The sequence below is a fragment of the Rhineura floridana genome, chromosome 2, assembly GCF_030035675.1.
Source record: "Rhineura floridana isolate rRhiFlo1 chromosome 2, rRhiFlo1.hap2, whole genome shotgun sequence".
Lineage (NCBI taxonomy): Eukaryota > Metazoa > Chordata > Lepidosauria > Squamata > Rhineuridae > Rhineura > Rhineura floridana.
In genome coordinates, this window is record NC_084481.1 from 163,434,935 (window position 1) to 163,451,439 (window position 16,505).

General features: G+C 41.0%; 1 protein-coding gene across 3 annotated transcripts in view; it reads left to right on the top strand.

Annotated features, from left to right (window-relative positions):
- The first annotated feature begins 1,068 nt into the window (after nt 1–1,068).
- The window catches only part of PCNX1 (pecanex 1), a 159,877-nt gene continuing 144,440 nt past the window's right edge, over nt 1,069–16,505 (top strand). For 2 of the 3 annotated variants that reach the window (XM_061611183.1, XM_061611185.1), the window contains exon 1: nt 1,069–1,348. In XM_061611183.1, coding sequence (XP_061467167.1) covers nt 1,196–1,348 — 153 coding nt within the window. In that variant the 5' untranslated portion in view covers nt 1,069–1,195. The remainder of the gene's footprint in view (nt 1,349–16,505) is intronic. The other variant, XM_061611184.1, reaches the window with a different exon arrangement.

The window sequence follows — 16,505 nt, forward strand, 5'->3', positions numbered from 1 at the left end:
ATTATTCGTGCCCTGCACACAGCAGATGTTCTAGGCCAGGTGGGACGCACTGGAATCTCATAAAGGACACCCTCCTCTTTCGTGGGGTGTATGCTTTGTCCTGGCCCAGAGCAGATTTTGGAGTGGGTACCCCCAGTTTTTTTTCCTTTGTGTTTTTGCCCATGTTAGTTTTGCGTAGATGCCCTCATCTGTGCCCTGCACCCAGTAGAACCTCTGGGCCAGGCGGGAAGCAGTGGTATCTCATAGAGGACACCCTCCCCCTTCCTGGGCTGTATGATTTGTCCTGACCCAGAGCAGATTTTGTGGTGGGCACCCCCAGTTACTTATTTTTTATGATTTAATGACATCATTATGTATTTATGATAATATCAGAAGCCTAATGATTTTGATTGCATAAATGTACTGTTATTCTTGACGGGGACAGTCCCCTGATCACAGCAATATATCATACAGGGTACCCCAACATATATTTTGGGGTTCAGAGACATGTTAACTTTGGCTTGAAGTTGCTGTAGCTGTCAACTTTTCTTCTTTTTTAGTGTTTTGAACTTTCAAGCAAATAAGAAACTGGGACCTAGGAACCAACTTCAGCGTCGTTGTAGACATCTGTGCAACCCAGGACGGAAAGGAGTGACATGTGTGGCAATAGCTGCAGCCGGCTTGGGGGTCGGGAGGAGAGAGAAGACAGAGGTTGCCTGGGCTTCTTGGCCCTGTGTCTTGATTCTACTCACAAATCAGCGCCCGCAAACAAGAAAATACGTTGCTGACTAGTACTTCATCAATGTGTAGTCCCATCGCTTCGCTTTGAGCTCGCTAGTAGCTCGTACCCTTCGCTTGGGGGCGAGCTAGAGAACACATTCAGCTACCGAAGCCAAGATATCTCTCTTTGCCTCCTCCACCGCTCCTCGCCTTCACGGGGAAGGAGAGAGCGTCAGCGATGGTAAAGTGCGGTGGAAGAAGCCGCCGCAAGGGCTGCCGGTCTATAGGCAGGCGGGCCGGCGGGCGGGCGTACGCGCGGCTCGAGGCCCGGACGTAAGATGGCGGCGGCGTTGGCGGGGGGGAGGAGGAGAAGAAGAAGGCGGAGGAGGGGGTGGCGGCTCTTGTGGCTGTCGCGAGGCTCGGGCTGTGGAAGCGGTGGACAGTTGTGCCCGGGCTCGCAGGGCGGGTAAAGTGACCGGGCTCGGGCCAGGCCGCCATGGGCTCCCAGGTGCTGCACATTCTGCGCCAGGGTGTGTGGGCGGCTTTGAGCGGTGGCTGGTACCAGGACCCGCACCAGGGTGCCGGGGTTAATGCTCTGCACCTCTACCTGTGGCTCTTCCTGCTGGGCTTCCCCTTCACGCTATACATGGTGAGTGAGGGGCCCGGCCTAACTCTCGCCCACTATGCGGGGGAGGGGGGCTGTTCTCGAGGTTTTCCTCTCCTGTCACGGTTCTCGTCTTTTCACTCGGGGGTCTTCGTTCTTAGTCGAACTGGGCTGGTTAGCTGCCGCTCGACGGCTCAATCGCTCTTCTCATGTTTACTTTATTTTTCTGGGTTTTTGTTGTTGGTGGAGGGCAGTTCAGTTCCACAGGTGCTATTGCCACTTGGTGCCGGTTAGGTGCTCGCACCTGGCGTTTCTGTGGAAATGTGAGATCGGCCAAACGGAGGCTGCTTCTCCTGCCACTTAAAAACGTAAACAGAAAATAAGCAATGGAACGGTGATATCTAGCCCGTTGAGTGCAATGGCTCATTCATTTTTTTTAATAAACAAGAGTTGATCTGCTTTATGGCCACTTCACACGCTATAGAATTCGTGCACAAAAAGTATTTTGTATAAACATTAATGTAATGTTTAATCCGCGTGTAAATCGTAATGGGTGGCAATCTTACACGTGGGGTGTCTTGCTGTGCTTCTGTGCCCTCGGAATCCTCCATTGGCTGTAGCTTTTCATCATGTGTACACTGCTGTGTATGCAGCAGCGAAAGGCCTGTATATAAATAACATCATTGCACATCTTCCCAGTGATTACTGTTGTGTGGTCCCTAGAAGTACAAAAACAGATGGAAAGGAAATGTTACTGCTAATGTTATACAATCGGATCTGCATCTTGTGATGGAGTAGAAGATGTCCTCTCTTGCACAGAGCACCACAGCTAGAGATCTGATAAATGCCTGGCTATTGTGGCACTTGGCTACAGTTTTTATCTTTGCTTGTGTTGATGTCTGTTGCTAAGTTTAACTTGTAACTATTGTCTTGTCTCAAGGAAATGACAGACATCTTAGAGGTTATAGATAAATATAGGCTAAGAGACTCTAGTACTGTATAGGAAGCTTTTATGTGTACTTTAGGTGACATTTTTCTGTGATAATCCAAAGCCTAGGAATACTTGTTTCTGCTAATAAGGATGGTCACCACTTAAGTATCTTATCACTAAATGGGAGATTACAAAGACTGCACACAATGTTTTAAACTGGGGATTGTGGCCTTCCAGTGGTCAGGGATACTGGGAGTTATAATTGGGCAACATCTGGAGGGCCAGTTTCCCCAGCCTTGATTTAAACATTTGTATGTTGTAAATTAAGAAGTGGGTTGGTTGGGATTGTAGTGAAACAAATTCTCTTTAGTGTTTATTATTAGGTACATACAGTAAGTATTAACTTAGGTCCAGTAATATCAGCTTGTAGGCTAGCTGTATGACTTCTATCAAATCCATGGGTGCACAATAAATTTGATAAATGTGCAGAGATTGATTTTGCTGCCAGGTCCTAGCCTTGCTTTGTATGCCCCTTTTCCTGCCTTAGAGGACTCTGCCCCAGTGACATATGTCCATGGCATTCAGGATGCTTCTGAGAATCTTTCTCTCTGTTTATTGTTCTCTGAATGTTGGCCCAATGATTCTGACATTCTGGTGCTTACTTGTGGTACTGAAGTTTGCTTTCCTAAACCAAAATAATTTGCTGAGTGCTTTAAGGAATAAAATGGGGAAATGGGCATCTCCTGGTTATGGCTTTTATACAGAGATACTGTTTCTCCTCCATTCGTATCCCTGACTTTATTTTACCACCTATGCATGAGAATAATTTTTGGTGAGTGTGGTGTTGCTGTGGCAACCAGACACTTGATCACATTTCATTCGTGGTAAATTCAAGTAAACACAATCAAGCCAAAAGCTGACTTGTAAAAGATGTATGTGTGGTTCATCAAATGAGACTCCAGGGAGAACCCTGCATGAGGTTGCAACTACTGAAGTGAAGAGGTCACTGCAAGTGTCTACTTGTTTTATTAACAATTACTACAAGTTGACAGGAGAGGAAGCTCTTTGCAATTAAGACAAAACAAAAAAATTGGGAAAGACTTATGGCCAAGGAAGAGTTTACTGTAAATGGTAACATTTCAGAACTTCAGTCTTTTTTGCTTATTTCTTTTTTATTATCACTAGGAAAAATAGGCTTTAAACATGATTGAAAGCAATACACTATTGGCAAGGAAACAGGAGACAGTGATGGATCATGGCTTTCAATCCTAAGATGTAATGTGTAATAGATGAGCAATTATAGTTTGCTTATGATTAAACATTTCCTAGCAAAAGCCATTTCTAAAAGTTGCCTTATCAAGCAAGTTTTCTTCTTGAAGGGTAGCTTCTTCCAAGCGTAACTGACCAAGTGGCTGACTTTTGTTTCTGTATTAGTACTAGAGGCCATTAGTACAATTAAACTGACATGTTTGGAATATGTTTTGAAGGGATCCATACAGAATTTGATACATTGTGAGGTGGGCATGCGTTTGCTTCAACATGTGCCCACTTGCAGTTAACTTGTGCATACAATGTGTTCAGTCCACATCCGACAACTTTATAGTGGTGTAGTAAACGTAGGGTGATTTAAAGGCTAGATAAGTACTTCAACATGTTTTTACCAATCACACAATTGTTTTACCAAGCTTTGTAATTATCCACTCAAGCCACATGCTCAGTGTGCAGTTGTGAGGAATTAGTGATGTTGGCTGATCTTTAAGGAGTAAGGCCTTGTGTGGCCTATAGGTTCTCCTTGGCATCTCTCAACCTTAATGTTACTTTAAAAAGTGTCTTTCTAGTTCTAATGGCTGTAGAGATAAGCATGATCATCCTGCGTGGCAGTTTGAAAGGCCTCATTAAGGAGAAAAGGAGGAGCATGTGTGCAGTATTTCCAAATCCCATGATTTCAGTGTGATCATGCTTTAAGGGATCTTATTATGAGCATGAGCATTTTACATTGACAGTGTTGGGTGTTTTGGGGCTTTCTATCTAGTGAGGGCATTTATCAGCTTCTACTTAGTTTATGCAAATTGTTCTTGGTGCCTGATTGAGATATGGAGAAGAGGTTGCCTACCCTTGTCTACAAACTTATACTTGGTTGAAGAATGCTACCTAAACTACTAGAACACAGGAAGCTGTCTTTTATCATCAGACCAGCTCAGTATACTAGCAGTGGCTCTCCAGGGTTTCAGACAGGGGTCTCTCCCAACTCTACCAGGAGATGCCAGGGACTGAACCTGGGACTTTTTTTGCATGCAGAGCATGTTGTCTGCCACTGAGCTTCAGCAGAGTGCCCTAACTGGGGTCTGCATGTGTAGAATGCAGTTTTAAGAGGCCTGTTTTGTTGAGAGAAAAATATACAAGGTGATGGAATCAAATTGATATTTCAGAACTACTGCTATTGCTGAAGCAATGATTGTTTCAGAAACCTCTGACTTCAGATGTGTAAGAATAATTCTTGTTGGTTTCTGGTGCTTACAAATAAGGAAAAAGTAGGCAAAAATAATCTGTTAGATGTTTTGGGGGAAATGATGGTTGCACAACCTTGGACTATAACAGGAAAGTTCATCTGCCTTAATAGTGGATATAAATCAAAACAGTCATAATTTAATAGTTTGAATCGTTATTTCATATTTTGCCATGTGTATAGTCTAGACATACTCTAAATATATAGAACCACTGTGGTCATCTCTTTCCTTACTTTGAAAGTACTGTTTCCTGTAGGCATTTTGGAGCTGTGCCACTGTAGCAGTTGCACAATACAAAAATATTTACAGCACATTTTTCAGGTAGTTGGAAACTTGTGACTCTGTACAGGAACAGTTAGCTTCAAAATTTCATGCAAGGTTTTACTTGCATTTCTTGTTTTCAAGCATACTTTGAAGTCCCCCCCCGCCAGATCTGCATTGTGGCATAGACTAATGGGAAGGGTTGGTGTGGGTTGCTTACAGTCCAAGCTGTTCCTTATTTGCTTGGCAATAGCCCCTCCCACTGTGCCAGACAGTTTTAACCCTGTTAAACCCTATGGGGAAAGGCCATAGCTCAGTGGTAGAGCATCTGCTTTGCATGCAGAAGGTCACAAGTTCAATCCCCAGCATCTCCAGATAGAGCTGGGAATAGTCCTTGTCTGAAATGCTGGAGAGCCACTGCCAGTCAGTGTAGACAGTATTGAGCTAGTGGACCAATCGTCTAACTAACATAAGGCAGCTTCCTATGTTCCTAACCCTGCCAGGTTTTTTGTAGTATAGCCCTATTCTGTAGTTAATTAAAGCACAGAATGGATGTGACTAACTGGTGAGCATGGGTGTGGTTAGGTTGACTGATGCAGCCCTCCTCACATTCAGAAGAAATCTCTAGATGTGTCCCAGGAAGCATTTCACCATTGCTGGGGTTTGGGTTTGAGGTCTAAAATGATATTTTAAAAAATCTTTTAAAATTTGAAGTCTAGGCAATACATCCAGAGTTGCTTGGTTCCCCGTTCGTTAAATGCCTTCCCCAGTGAGGTGCATCTATCTCTAGCAGTATTAACTTTCAGGAGGAATTTGAAAACATCCCTGTTTATCCAGGCATTTGATGGCTGCAGAGGACTGTTCCTGGCAACCTGAAAATCACTGTTGAAAGTATGTTTTAAAGCTGTGTTTTAGAATGTTTTAACTGTGTTTTTACTCTTTTAAATGTGTATTAGTTTTTTAAAAAAATGTGTTCTAAAACGTTTTAAACTGTGTTTAGTAGGTTTTTCTTTTAGTTAAATCATTTTGGGTTGTTGGTTTTCTTGCTGCTCTGGGCTCCTTTGGGAGGAAGGGTGAGATATGTGTTCAATAAATAAATAATTGGGAAAACTTTAACTAGAAAGCATACATCAGATTTGCAGTAGTAGCAACAAATTCACCTGAAGATGTGCTCAAACTGGGACTTCCATGGCAGTAGTGACCTAGTGAGACGTGGGAGGGGACGTTGCATCCCTGTGTTGTCAGGGAGATGAAGCTGCAGCTGCTAGTTTTTCCCACCAAAAGAGCAAAGGTCGAGGAAGCTCCCTAGCTGGGTGTGGTTTCTGTGAATAATAAAGGCCAATAAAACTCTTCAAGGGTGACTGTAGATTTTTATATTTGATTGAAAGGCTTTGTCTACATTTTGAATTATTGTGTCAATGATAAATGGAATCTTTCCTGGGTCAGAGTAGCAGCTACGATTCTCAACCTGAGTAGGAACCAGTGCAGTTTCTGCCAGCAGTTGTATAGTTGCGTTGTCCAGATTACATTGCTTCAAAAAGGGGCAAATGTTCCTGCAAAATCATACTGTCACACACACAGATGTATTGGTACAGAAATTCTTAATTAATCTCTGACTTGGCTGGCTCAGGGTGCAATCCGACTGGCATATATACCAGGCAGAGGGGAAACAGGATGTGGCGGAGGAGGGAGGGTGTCGGCATAGCCAGGCTGCACCAGCAAAAGTCTCCCTCTCCCCGGGTGCAGCTGGGGAACTCTGCCACCACTTGGGCAAAACCGGGATCCAGCCGGCTCATCTGATGCAAGTGGAGCCAGCAGAAGGCCCAAAAAGGGGTGTTCTGGGGGAGGTATTGAGGAGGAACCAAGGGGAGGGGGACTTATGCCACATCCTGAGCCCTTTCAGCTCTGTCCTGCGGCCCTCAGTCCTAGCAGCTGATACACCGGGAAAAGGGGTAGTGGAAGGAAACATGGCTTCCTTTTCCTTCTGCTGAGCCTTGCTGGCACAGCCAATATCCTCCCCTCCCACCAGCTCCTGAATTGTGGTAGGATGTTGCAGCCCCTTCTATTGGCTTTGTTTCCAGCAGCCTCCACTGAGTTGGATCGTGGTGTTTGTTACCACTTGTGGCCTGAGCCATTCTTAGGTTGTCCCCCACCCCTTGCTACTGTTGGCTTTCCTTGTGTTGCCAAAGATGTGTATAGCGAGCCTGGGCTTTGTGGGGTTTTATACTTAGTTTGCTTAGGGCTTTTTAAAATGTGCCTTTATATGTGCATAAAATACTGCATTAGTTTTGTACATTTTTGTAAGATTAAAACAGTTTTTGAAAGGACTATATTTGGAAGTGGCAGACAAGCAGAACTCTTGTCAACAGAGTGGTAAAAGGAAATTACATCATGAAAACCTAGAGATACATTGTTGGTGTGGGGATAGATCTCTACTGTATTAACGTAAGGTTTGCTTTGAATTATGCAGCACACAGAAATACTGAAAACTTTGCAAGCCCTTATTGGACATGTTAAAACTATCCTAAACTACCTTATGCAAATCAGCCCAGTAAGTATCTTCAATTTTTAGCAAACACAAATGTGTTTTGTTTAGAAATGCTGGTTATTTCCCTCCCCCACTTTGCTTAAAATATGTTGTCTATTTCACATCAGCTGTTCACTTATTCTCAGACTGCACAAACAGAACTATGTAATATATAAACTCATAAGGAAAATTGAGTTTGCTTTAAATTCAGATGCAGACAGGAAGGGAGTTGGCAGGGCATGAGAGGAAATTGTTGTCTAAAACTGGGAAAGAATAAAAATGTGTAGAGAAATTAGAGGATCACTATTAAGAACATAATTTGTAGCTTTAAATGACTGAAGTAGCATAAGAAAATAAAAGTCTGATGGGGACAGCCATCTTCTCTCCTCAAGTATGCCCCTGGGAATGATGCTACGTCATGACATAGTGTCATTCCTTTTTTTTTTTTACAATAATTTTTATTCAAATTTTCATAAAACAAACAAAACAAAATCATAAAACATTCAAAGACAAAAAACAAAACAAAACAAAAATGATTAAACAAAAAAATTAAATGCTGACTTCCCATTTGTCGCAGATCAGTTATAAGTCTACAATATATAACAATCCTGTCTCTTAAATTATATTATAAAATCACTTTCCTCCAGTAATCTTAATTAATCATCAAATCTCATAAACATTACTTTATTCTTTCCACAAAAAGTCAAAGAGAGGTTTCAATTCTTTAAGAAATATATCTATCAATTTTTCTCCAAATAAACATGTCGATTAATCCATCTCGTTAATAATAATAATAATCTTATTGTCATAACCATAGTCCAAATAAACATATCGATTAATCCATCTCATCAAAATCTGTTAGGTCCAATAATTTCAATAGCCATTATTCCATTATCCCTATTAATTCCATCTTCCATCTTCAATAGTGCTGTTAAGTCCAGTAATTTCAGTGTCCAATCTTCCATTATCAGTATTCCATAATAATCTTGCTGTCATAGCCATAGTCATATAATAAGAGTCTGATGGGAATTTCCTCTATCCCAAATATTTTCTTGCCATCGATTCTGAATAAGTTGCTGAAATATTGTTGTAAAGTCATATCTCTGTTCTTCTTTTTTACAAAATGCACTGGCTCATCTCTTGAGAGTTTTTCCATTGTCACATGGCTGCAGTTAATTCCATAGATTTTCTCTATATCAAGCTCCATCACGTCATTCCAGTCCAGAAAATTATCCAAGCCATTGATAACTTTATCTCTAATATCTTCATTAATTTCTTCAGAGATAACGTTAAATTCCAAACAGTAGATTTTATTTCTAATATCCATAAACTCCAGATCTTTTTCCAATTCCGCATTTGTTCCAATCTCCAGGGCTTGTATCTTCCCTTTATTTTTTCTTTTCTCATCTCTGATCTCATTCTCCTCTCTCACAGGATCCCCTATTTCTTTAAGCTCCTGCGTCATTTTGCTCAGTTCAGTTTTCAGCTCCTTACTGCCCTGTCGCAGGGTTTGTTTCGTTATCTCAATCTCATCCATTATTTTCTGAAACATAATTCCAGATTCTCAGCCACTTTCTTGATTGCCATTTTTAAAACCACAAAAACAAAACAAAAATAAAGAAGAACCACTTCTTATTTCAGCAACAATTGGGTTAATATTCCAGGCTTGATGACATCACAGTATAAACAGAGCAGCCTGCCTTATCTCTCTATGTTCAAGAATACAAAACAAATTTAGTTCCCAGCATCAAAACAGTTAGTGGCGTCGTGAAGAAGCAGATTCGTCAAAATAAAATAGACCAAAAAGAGAATAGTCCCAGACAATATAATGTTCCTCGGAATAGAAATCCCTCTTCTGTTTATATCTTTAGAATGCACTTCCAGGACAGCTTTTTGCGACAGAAACAGAGATAAGCTGTTAATTTCGTGAATAACAGAGAAGAGTTATAGCTCACCCAGAAGTTCTTTAAAGCTGATTCATTTGACAAATCTCTTTTTGCTGCAACAATTTAAACCAAGTAAAAAAAAAAGATAGAAAGAAGGGTGCTTGCCTGTTAGTCCGTTTTCTCTTTGAAGAAAAGATAAACGTGTCACATTAATCAGATAGAGCTTGTTCGGAAGTCCGTCCGGCATTGCTGGCTGGACCTTTTCTCATAAATTAATGAAATCCAGTCCTCCCAACAAAAACAGGCTTTTGAGGTTGATCTCTACATTTCTCCCTGCCCGGGAGAAATTTCATCAGTCAAAAAAAAAAATGTTCTGACTGATTTATATCTGAAAAAGCTTCTTCTGAGGCGGGAGCCCGTCTCAAAAGCAGGCACAAGCGAAGTCACCCTTCCCGGAAGTCCACATAGTGTCATTCCTAAAGGCATTCTGTTCCAGGAACGTGGATGGAGCAGCTGCACTACTCCAATGGCAAGTCTTCTGTTAAAGAGGAAAAGAAATCCCTTGGCCACCTTGTGGATTTAAGGCATCCTTCCCTAACCTGATGCTCTCCAGGTGTTTGGACTACAACTCCCATCAGCATCAGCCAGAATGGCCAATGATCAGGGGTGATGGAAGTTGTAGCCCAACAACATCTGGAGGACACCAGGTGAGGAAAGGCCGATTTTAAGATAAGACGAAAAAATTATAAATTCATCCCCAAAAGTTACCTATTATTGCCTCCAGTTTCACAAGTGATATTCATCCCAGCACTAGTTAAAATAGCTTCATGTTTGTTTTCAAGGTATAATTCAAAGTACTGGGTACAACAAGTCTTTTAAGTTGAGACCTATCCCAGTTTGCATCTGTGTTGGAATGGCTTTTTAATATGTTCTTAAACCTTTTTAAAAATGTTTTTAATCTTAGAAGATGTTTTGATAGCTTTTTAAAGTAACGTTTTTGAAGATGTTTTGTTTTAATGTGTTTTAAAGTTTGCTTTTATGATGTTGTAATGTTTTTAGTGCTTTTGTTTGCCACCCTGGGCTCCTGCTGGGAGGAAGGGCGGGATATAAATCAAATAATAATGATAATGATAATATTTTTAATACAAAATTGAGTTATAAATAAAATAATAATTGTTATTCCCTTTAAAGCTCCATATATGGCTTGGGACCCAGGTATCTAAGGGATCACCTCTTCCCATGTGAACCTGCCAGATCACTAGGAACCTATTCAAAGACCCTCTGTTTGATTTCCCCTCCTCCCTTGGAGGTTAGCTGGATGGCGACCAAGGAGAAGGCCTGGTCAGGCTATGGAATTGGTTTACCTTGAAGTTGCTTTGTGTAGCTTTTAAGTATTAGGTCTAAATTATTTGATTGAAGATTTTTATTTGAGCACTGATAATTGATTTTATTTGATATATAATAAATGTGTAAGTTGTAAAGGTGACTTAAGACTCTTTGTTGCTTTTTTGCAAAAGACTAATATGGCTACAACTGTGGAAATTGTTTGTATTGTTGCTTCTGAGATTGGATTGTTTCACTGCTTTATTGTTTGCTGTGTTTCTGTTCTTTTTATAATGGTTTTTTTTTTGGTTGTGTAGTAATGAGTTGAAATGAAACCCAAGTTAGAAATAACTAAAATGAAACAAATATTATGAGAGAGGGAGAAAAATCTTTTTACTGTCTCCACACCAATCATAACTTTATAAACCTGTAACATATTTTCCTTGGCTTATCTTTTTTAAAACTACAAATCCCCATATATTTCATCCTAAGTGCTCCAACTTCTTGATCATCCTAGTTGTTCTTCTCTGTAACTTTTCTCTAGTTTTACAATATCCATATGGAGATTGGGCAACCAGAATTGTGCACATTATTCCAAGTGTGGCCCCATCATAGATTTATGCCGGTAAATTATGACAATTTTATTTCCAGTCCTGTTCCTAATATGGAGTTTGCCTTTTTACCTCCTCTGCATGCTTGGTTGATGTCTTCGGTGACCTGTCTACCCTTTGCCCAAAGATCTTACTTGAGTGTAGCCATAGCCAATTCAGGTTCCATCAACACACATACACTCTCTTTCTAATTTCCCCCCCATTCTGCATCACTTTACATGCATATCGAAACCTCATTTGCCAGCGCTGTAGGAGTTTTTATTTGGCCAGCTCACCCCAAACTCCAGGCTATTTATGCGTAATAGGACTGGTCTGCATACATTTGGGGGACCCCACTGAATGCTTCTCCCCATTGTGAAACTTAAGCACTGTTGCTACTCTCTGCCACTTAACCCAGCTATAAGATTGTGTCCTCCTAGTCAATGAATGAAAGTTTACTTAGTAACCTTCGGTGAGGAACTTTGTCTGGTAATAGTTTTAAAATAACTTCCAAGCTTCCAGAAGAGATCTGTCTCTCCCTTTTCATTTTTTCTCCAATCCCCTCAGCTTTTGAGAGATTCCCTCTTATGAAAACAAATGTTTCTATGTTGGACTTCTTGCAATTTCCCTTTTACATATATGTTGAATTTTACACTGTCATAGATCACTGTTCAAGTGGTTCATCTCTATACATCTCAAGCCAGGTTCTGGGTACTGATTAGGGTTAAACTGGGTCACCACCCCTTTTGTCAAGTCTATGACAAAATCTTTTTTTCAAAGGCAAAGTCTGAAGAGTCTCTGTTATGGAGTGCTACAAAAATATTTTAAAAACCAGAGATCAAGCATTCCGTTCTTGGGCTCTGGATTGAATAAATATTTTGGATTCCTAAGCATCCTGGCAACAAGATACATGGGCTTTTTTGAATCCTTGACAACTTGGGTTTGGCAACTTCAATTTTGTTTATGAATACTCTGAAGAACCTTGTGTTGATTTGCATAATTAAAGGAGTTGCTGCATTTAAATAGATATATCTCTGGGATACTGAGGCAATTTGGTATTGCAGTGTTGTTTTCATCACCGTGGTGCCTTAGGGTGGGGAGTGCACAAGCTTGATCCAGTCCATCAAGGTGAAGATGTTTCAGTAATTTGCAAGGGGGCAGTCCTCCTAAGCTAGAAAAGGGGTTAATATGCAGGGAATTCTAGAAGTCAGGGCATTAAGTTATCAGTGTGGTAAAGAGGTTAAATTATTTATTGTAGATTTTAAAATGAAGTTTTAAGTCAGGCTGTTATTTGTGAATGAGATATTGATGGCTGTTGGTGAAATCTCAATATAGAGGATGTATCTATTAATAGATTTGCCTGTGCAGTCTTGTTCACCGAAGAACTGATTTCCACAGCATGTTCAAAGCTTACCAGTAGCATGTGTGGCAATGTTTAAACTTCATTCATTGGTGTGTCAGGACCAAAGTGATTCCCCCCTTGTCTGACAAAGTGTGCAAATAATCTTGAATGTGAAGGTCATAGAACAAAAGTATTGCTAAGACACCTTTCCTAATTTTTGAGGGTTACAGCTATTTTGATGAAAATATTATATTTGTGTAAATAGTATTACCATACAAACGCAAGAAGAGCCCTGATGGATCTAGTTCAGCATCTTGTTCCTACAGTGGCCAACCAAATACCTATTGGAAGCCTGCAAGCAGGACCTGAGTGCAACAGCATTCGCCACGTGTGATTCCCAGCAGCTGTTATTCAGAGGCCTGCTGCCTCCAACAGTGGAGATATAACATAGCCGTCGTGGCTAGTATCGAAATGAATCACTAGCTCTTGTGGGAGCTAATTCCATAGTTTAATAATTGTGCTGTGTGAAGAAGTACTTCCTTTTGTTTGTTCTGAATCTACCAACACTCAGCTTCACTGGATGGCTCCAGCTTCTAGTATTATGAGAGAGAGAAACTTTTCTTTATTCACACCATGAATTATCTTATATACTCCTGTCATGTTACCCATTACTCACATTTTTTCTAAACTAAAAAGCCCCAGATACTATAAGCATTGTTCTTCGAAGAACTGGCCCATCCTCTTGATCATTTTGGGTGCTCTTTTCTGAACCTTTTCAGCTCAACAGTATCCTTTTTTATGTGATGTGACCAGAACTGTATACAGTGTTACAAGTGCAGTTGCACCATAGAGTTTATACCAGCATTGTGTTTTGGAAGTTTTATTTTCAGTCCTTTGCTTAATGATCCATAGTATGGGACTTAGGTCTTTCACAGCTGTCACACATTAGGTCAACATATTCATCTATCCACTGACTCCTTAGGCTTTGTTCCTAGTCATTCATTGCCAGTTTAGACCCCATTTATTTGTATGTGAAATTAAGATTTTTTTCTCTCTCTTTTTTGTACAGAACTTTACACTTGCTTACACTGAATTTCATTTGTCGTTCACCCAGTTTGGAGAGCTCTCTTTGGAGTTCTTCACAATTCCTTTTTGCTTTAACCACCCTGAACAATTTAGTATAATCAGTGAACTTGGCTGCCTCACTGCTTATTCCTAATTCCAGATCTATTATGAACAAGTTAAAAAGCACAGGTCCCAATACCTGTGTTCAGACTCACTTTCTACATCTTTCCATATGAATATATGTTATATGTAGTTATGTTGAATAAATTTCAGTAGCATCTTGCAACATGAGTATGTCTCTGCTTGCAACATAGTGCTGTTTAAAAGAGAATCACAGAAACTTAGTATCCCCAGTTGCTGTAGAACATTAACATATTTTTTGTGCATCATGCCTTGCATGTGCCTCCTAAATTGCCTGCCTCATTTCTAGGCTACTCGGCCTGCAAGCTAGAACATGAAAACACCTAAGAGTAATTGGTGTGTCTCTTTATTAGTTTGTTTATTTTTTTATTTAAAATATTTCTATCCTGCCCTTCTACCCCACAATGGGGCACTAAGGGTGGCTTACAATAAAATCACACACATACATAATAAAATTATACAGAATAAAAACAAAAGACAAAATAGTAAGTAAAAATACATAAAATACAATTATTTAAAATACAGTAGGGCCCTGCTTCTCGGTGCCCCGCTTTTCGGGATTCCGTTAATACAGCACCAGTGGGGGCAATCAGCTGGAGGGGGGGCTGGAGCTCCCCGCACTCCCCGCTGATCATGCCAGAGGAGGGGAAGATCAGCTGTAGTGTGCTACAGCCGATCTTCTCCTCCTCGGGGTCGGTCAGACGCCCGTACTCCAGCTGATCGCACCGGAGGAGGGGAAGTTCTGATCTTCTCTTCCTCTGGTGTGATCAGCGGGTTAGGTTCCAGAACCCAGCTGATCTGCTTTTCGGCGGTTTTCACTTTCTGGCGGGGGTCTGGAACCTAACCTGCCATATGAGTGGGGCCCTACTGTACATAAAATACAATAAGCATATATTTACAAACAAACCGACAAACCTACGTATATCTATGAGTACATATATGGGGAAACAATAGTGAAAACCACAAGATAAAAACTAAAAAAGAAAATTTAAAAATAGAAAACGTAGAGACAATGTCAGACTCACCCGTCAGACACTCTCAAAAGCTCTCTGGAACAAGATAGTTTTTATGAACTTCCAGAAAACCATCAGGGAGGGAGCAGAATGGGCTTCTTGAGGCAGTGAATTCCAAAGCCTAGGAACCACAACTGAAAAGGCTGTCTCTTGCGTGCCTGTCAGTCTGACATCTTTAATTCCAGGCATGCAGAGGACACCAGAGGCAGATGATCTTAAATCCAGGGCAGGAGCATATGGGTGCAAGTGGTCCTTCAGATACACTGGTTCAAGGCCATTTATTTATTTATTTATTTTATTTATATACCGCCCTAAGCCCGAAGGCTCTCTGGGCGGTGTACATAAAAGGTAAAAGCAGGCACAATATATAAATACAATAAATATAATAACTCAAAAAAACAAAAACACACAAACAATACGAGAACCAAACAACATCCAGAATACAACATAGTAATAAAATATTGTAAAAGTACACTTTAAAATGCCTGGGAGTATAAAAAGGTTTTCACCTGGCGCCAAAAAGATAGCAGCGTCGGCACCAGGCGCACCTCATCGGGAACACGATTCCACAGGAGCTTTGAAGGTCAAAACCAGCACTTTGAATTGGGCCCGGAAACAAATTGGGAGCCAGCGGAGTCGGTAAAGCACAGGGGTAATATGCTCCCTGCACTGTGCTCCAGTTAACATTCTGGCTCTTTCAGAGCAGGGACCTATAATTTTTGATTGGCCTTGCTAACCAAGCCTACAATTGTGGTTGCCAGAATCCTCCATCCTCCAGACTTTTGGACTTGTCTCTGCTCTGTGGAGATTTATTTATTTATTATTTGATTTATATCCCGCCCTTCCTCCTAGCAGGAGCCCAGGAGATGCTTCAATCACCATCACTGAGCAGTGGCCAAGGATCCCCCCCCCCCCCAGTAGGAAGGGGAAATGGAGAGCATACCAGGTTGGTTGCTGCTGGTCAGTACAACCTGAACTGCTGCTATTGAAAAGTAAGAAAATCCATCACTACCTTTCCGTGATGCAGAGCAGGAAAAGGAGACAGAAGCTTCCTCTGTAGCAGAGATACTTTGGACATCTTGGGCATGCAGTTGTCAAATCACTTTCAATCTTCCTCCTGACATTTTAGTTAGGGAACAGATTGGGATTGTTGCACAACTGTCAGGATAATCTCCATCCACCTGTTTTGGGAGGAACGCTGTCACATTTCTCAGAGGAATAGTGCCACACTTGCCATGGTGAATGAAAATGTGGAAGCCTGATCTAGAACACTCAGCTGCTTGTTTTATTTTCCTGATCTTTTAAACTATTCCAACACCCAATTATTTGCCTTTTTTGCAGTCCATGGTATCCGCAAAGCTGTCCTCCAACACCACATTTCAAATGAGTTGATTTTTCTCTCGTCCGCTTTTTTCACTGTCCAACTTTCACGTCCATACATAGAGATCGGAAATACCATGGTCTGAATGATCCTGACTTTAGTGTTCAGTGATACATCTTTGTATTTGAGGACCTTTTCTAGTTCTTTCACAGCTGCTCTCCCCAGTCCTAGCCTTCTTCTGATTTCTTGACTATTGTCTCCATTTTGGTTAATGACTGTGCCGAGGTACTGAATC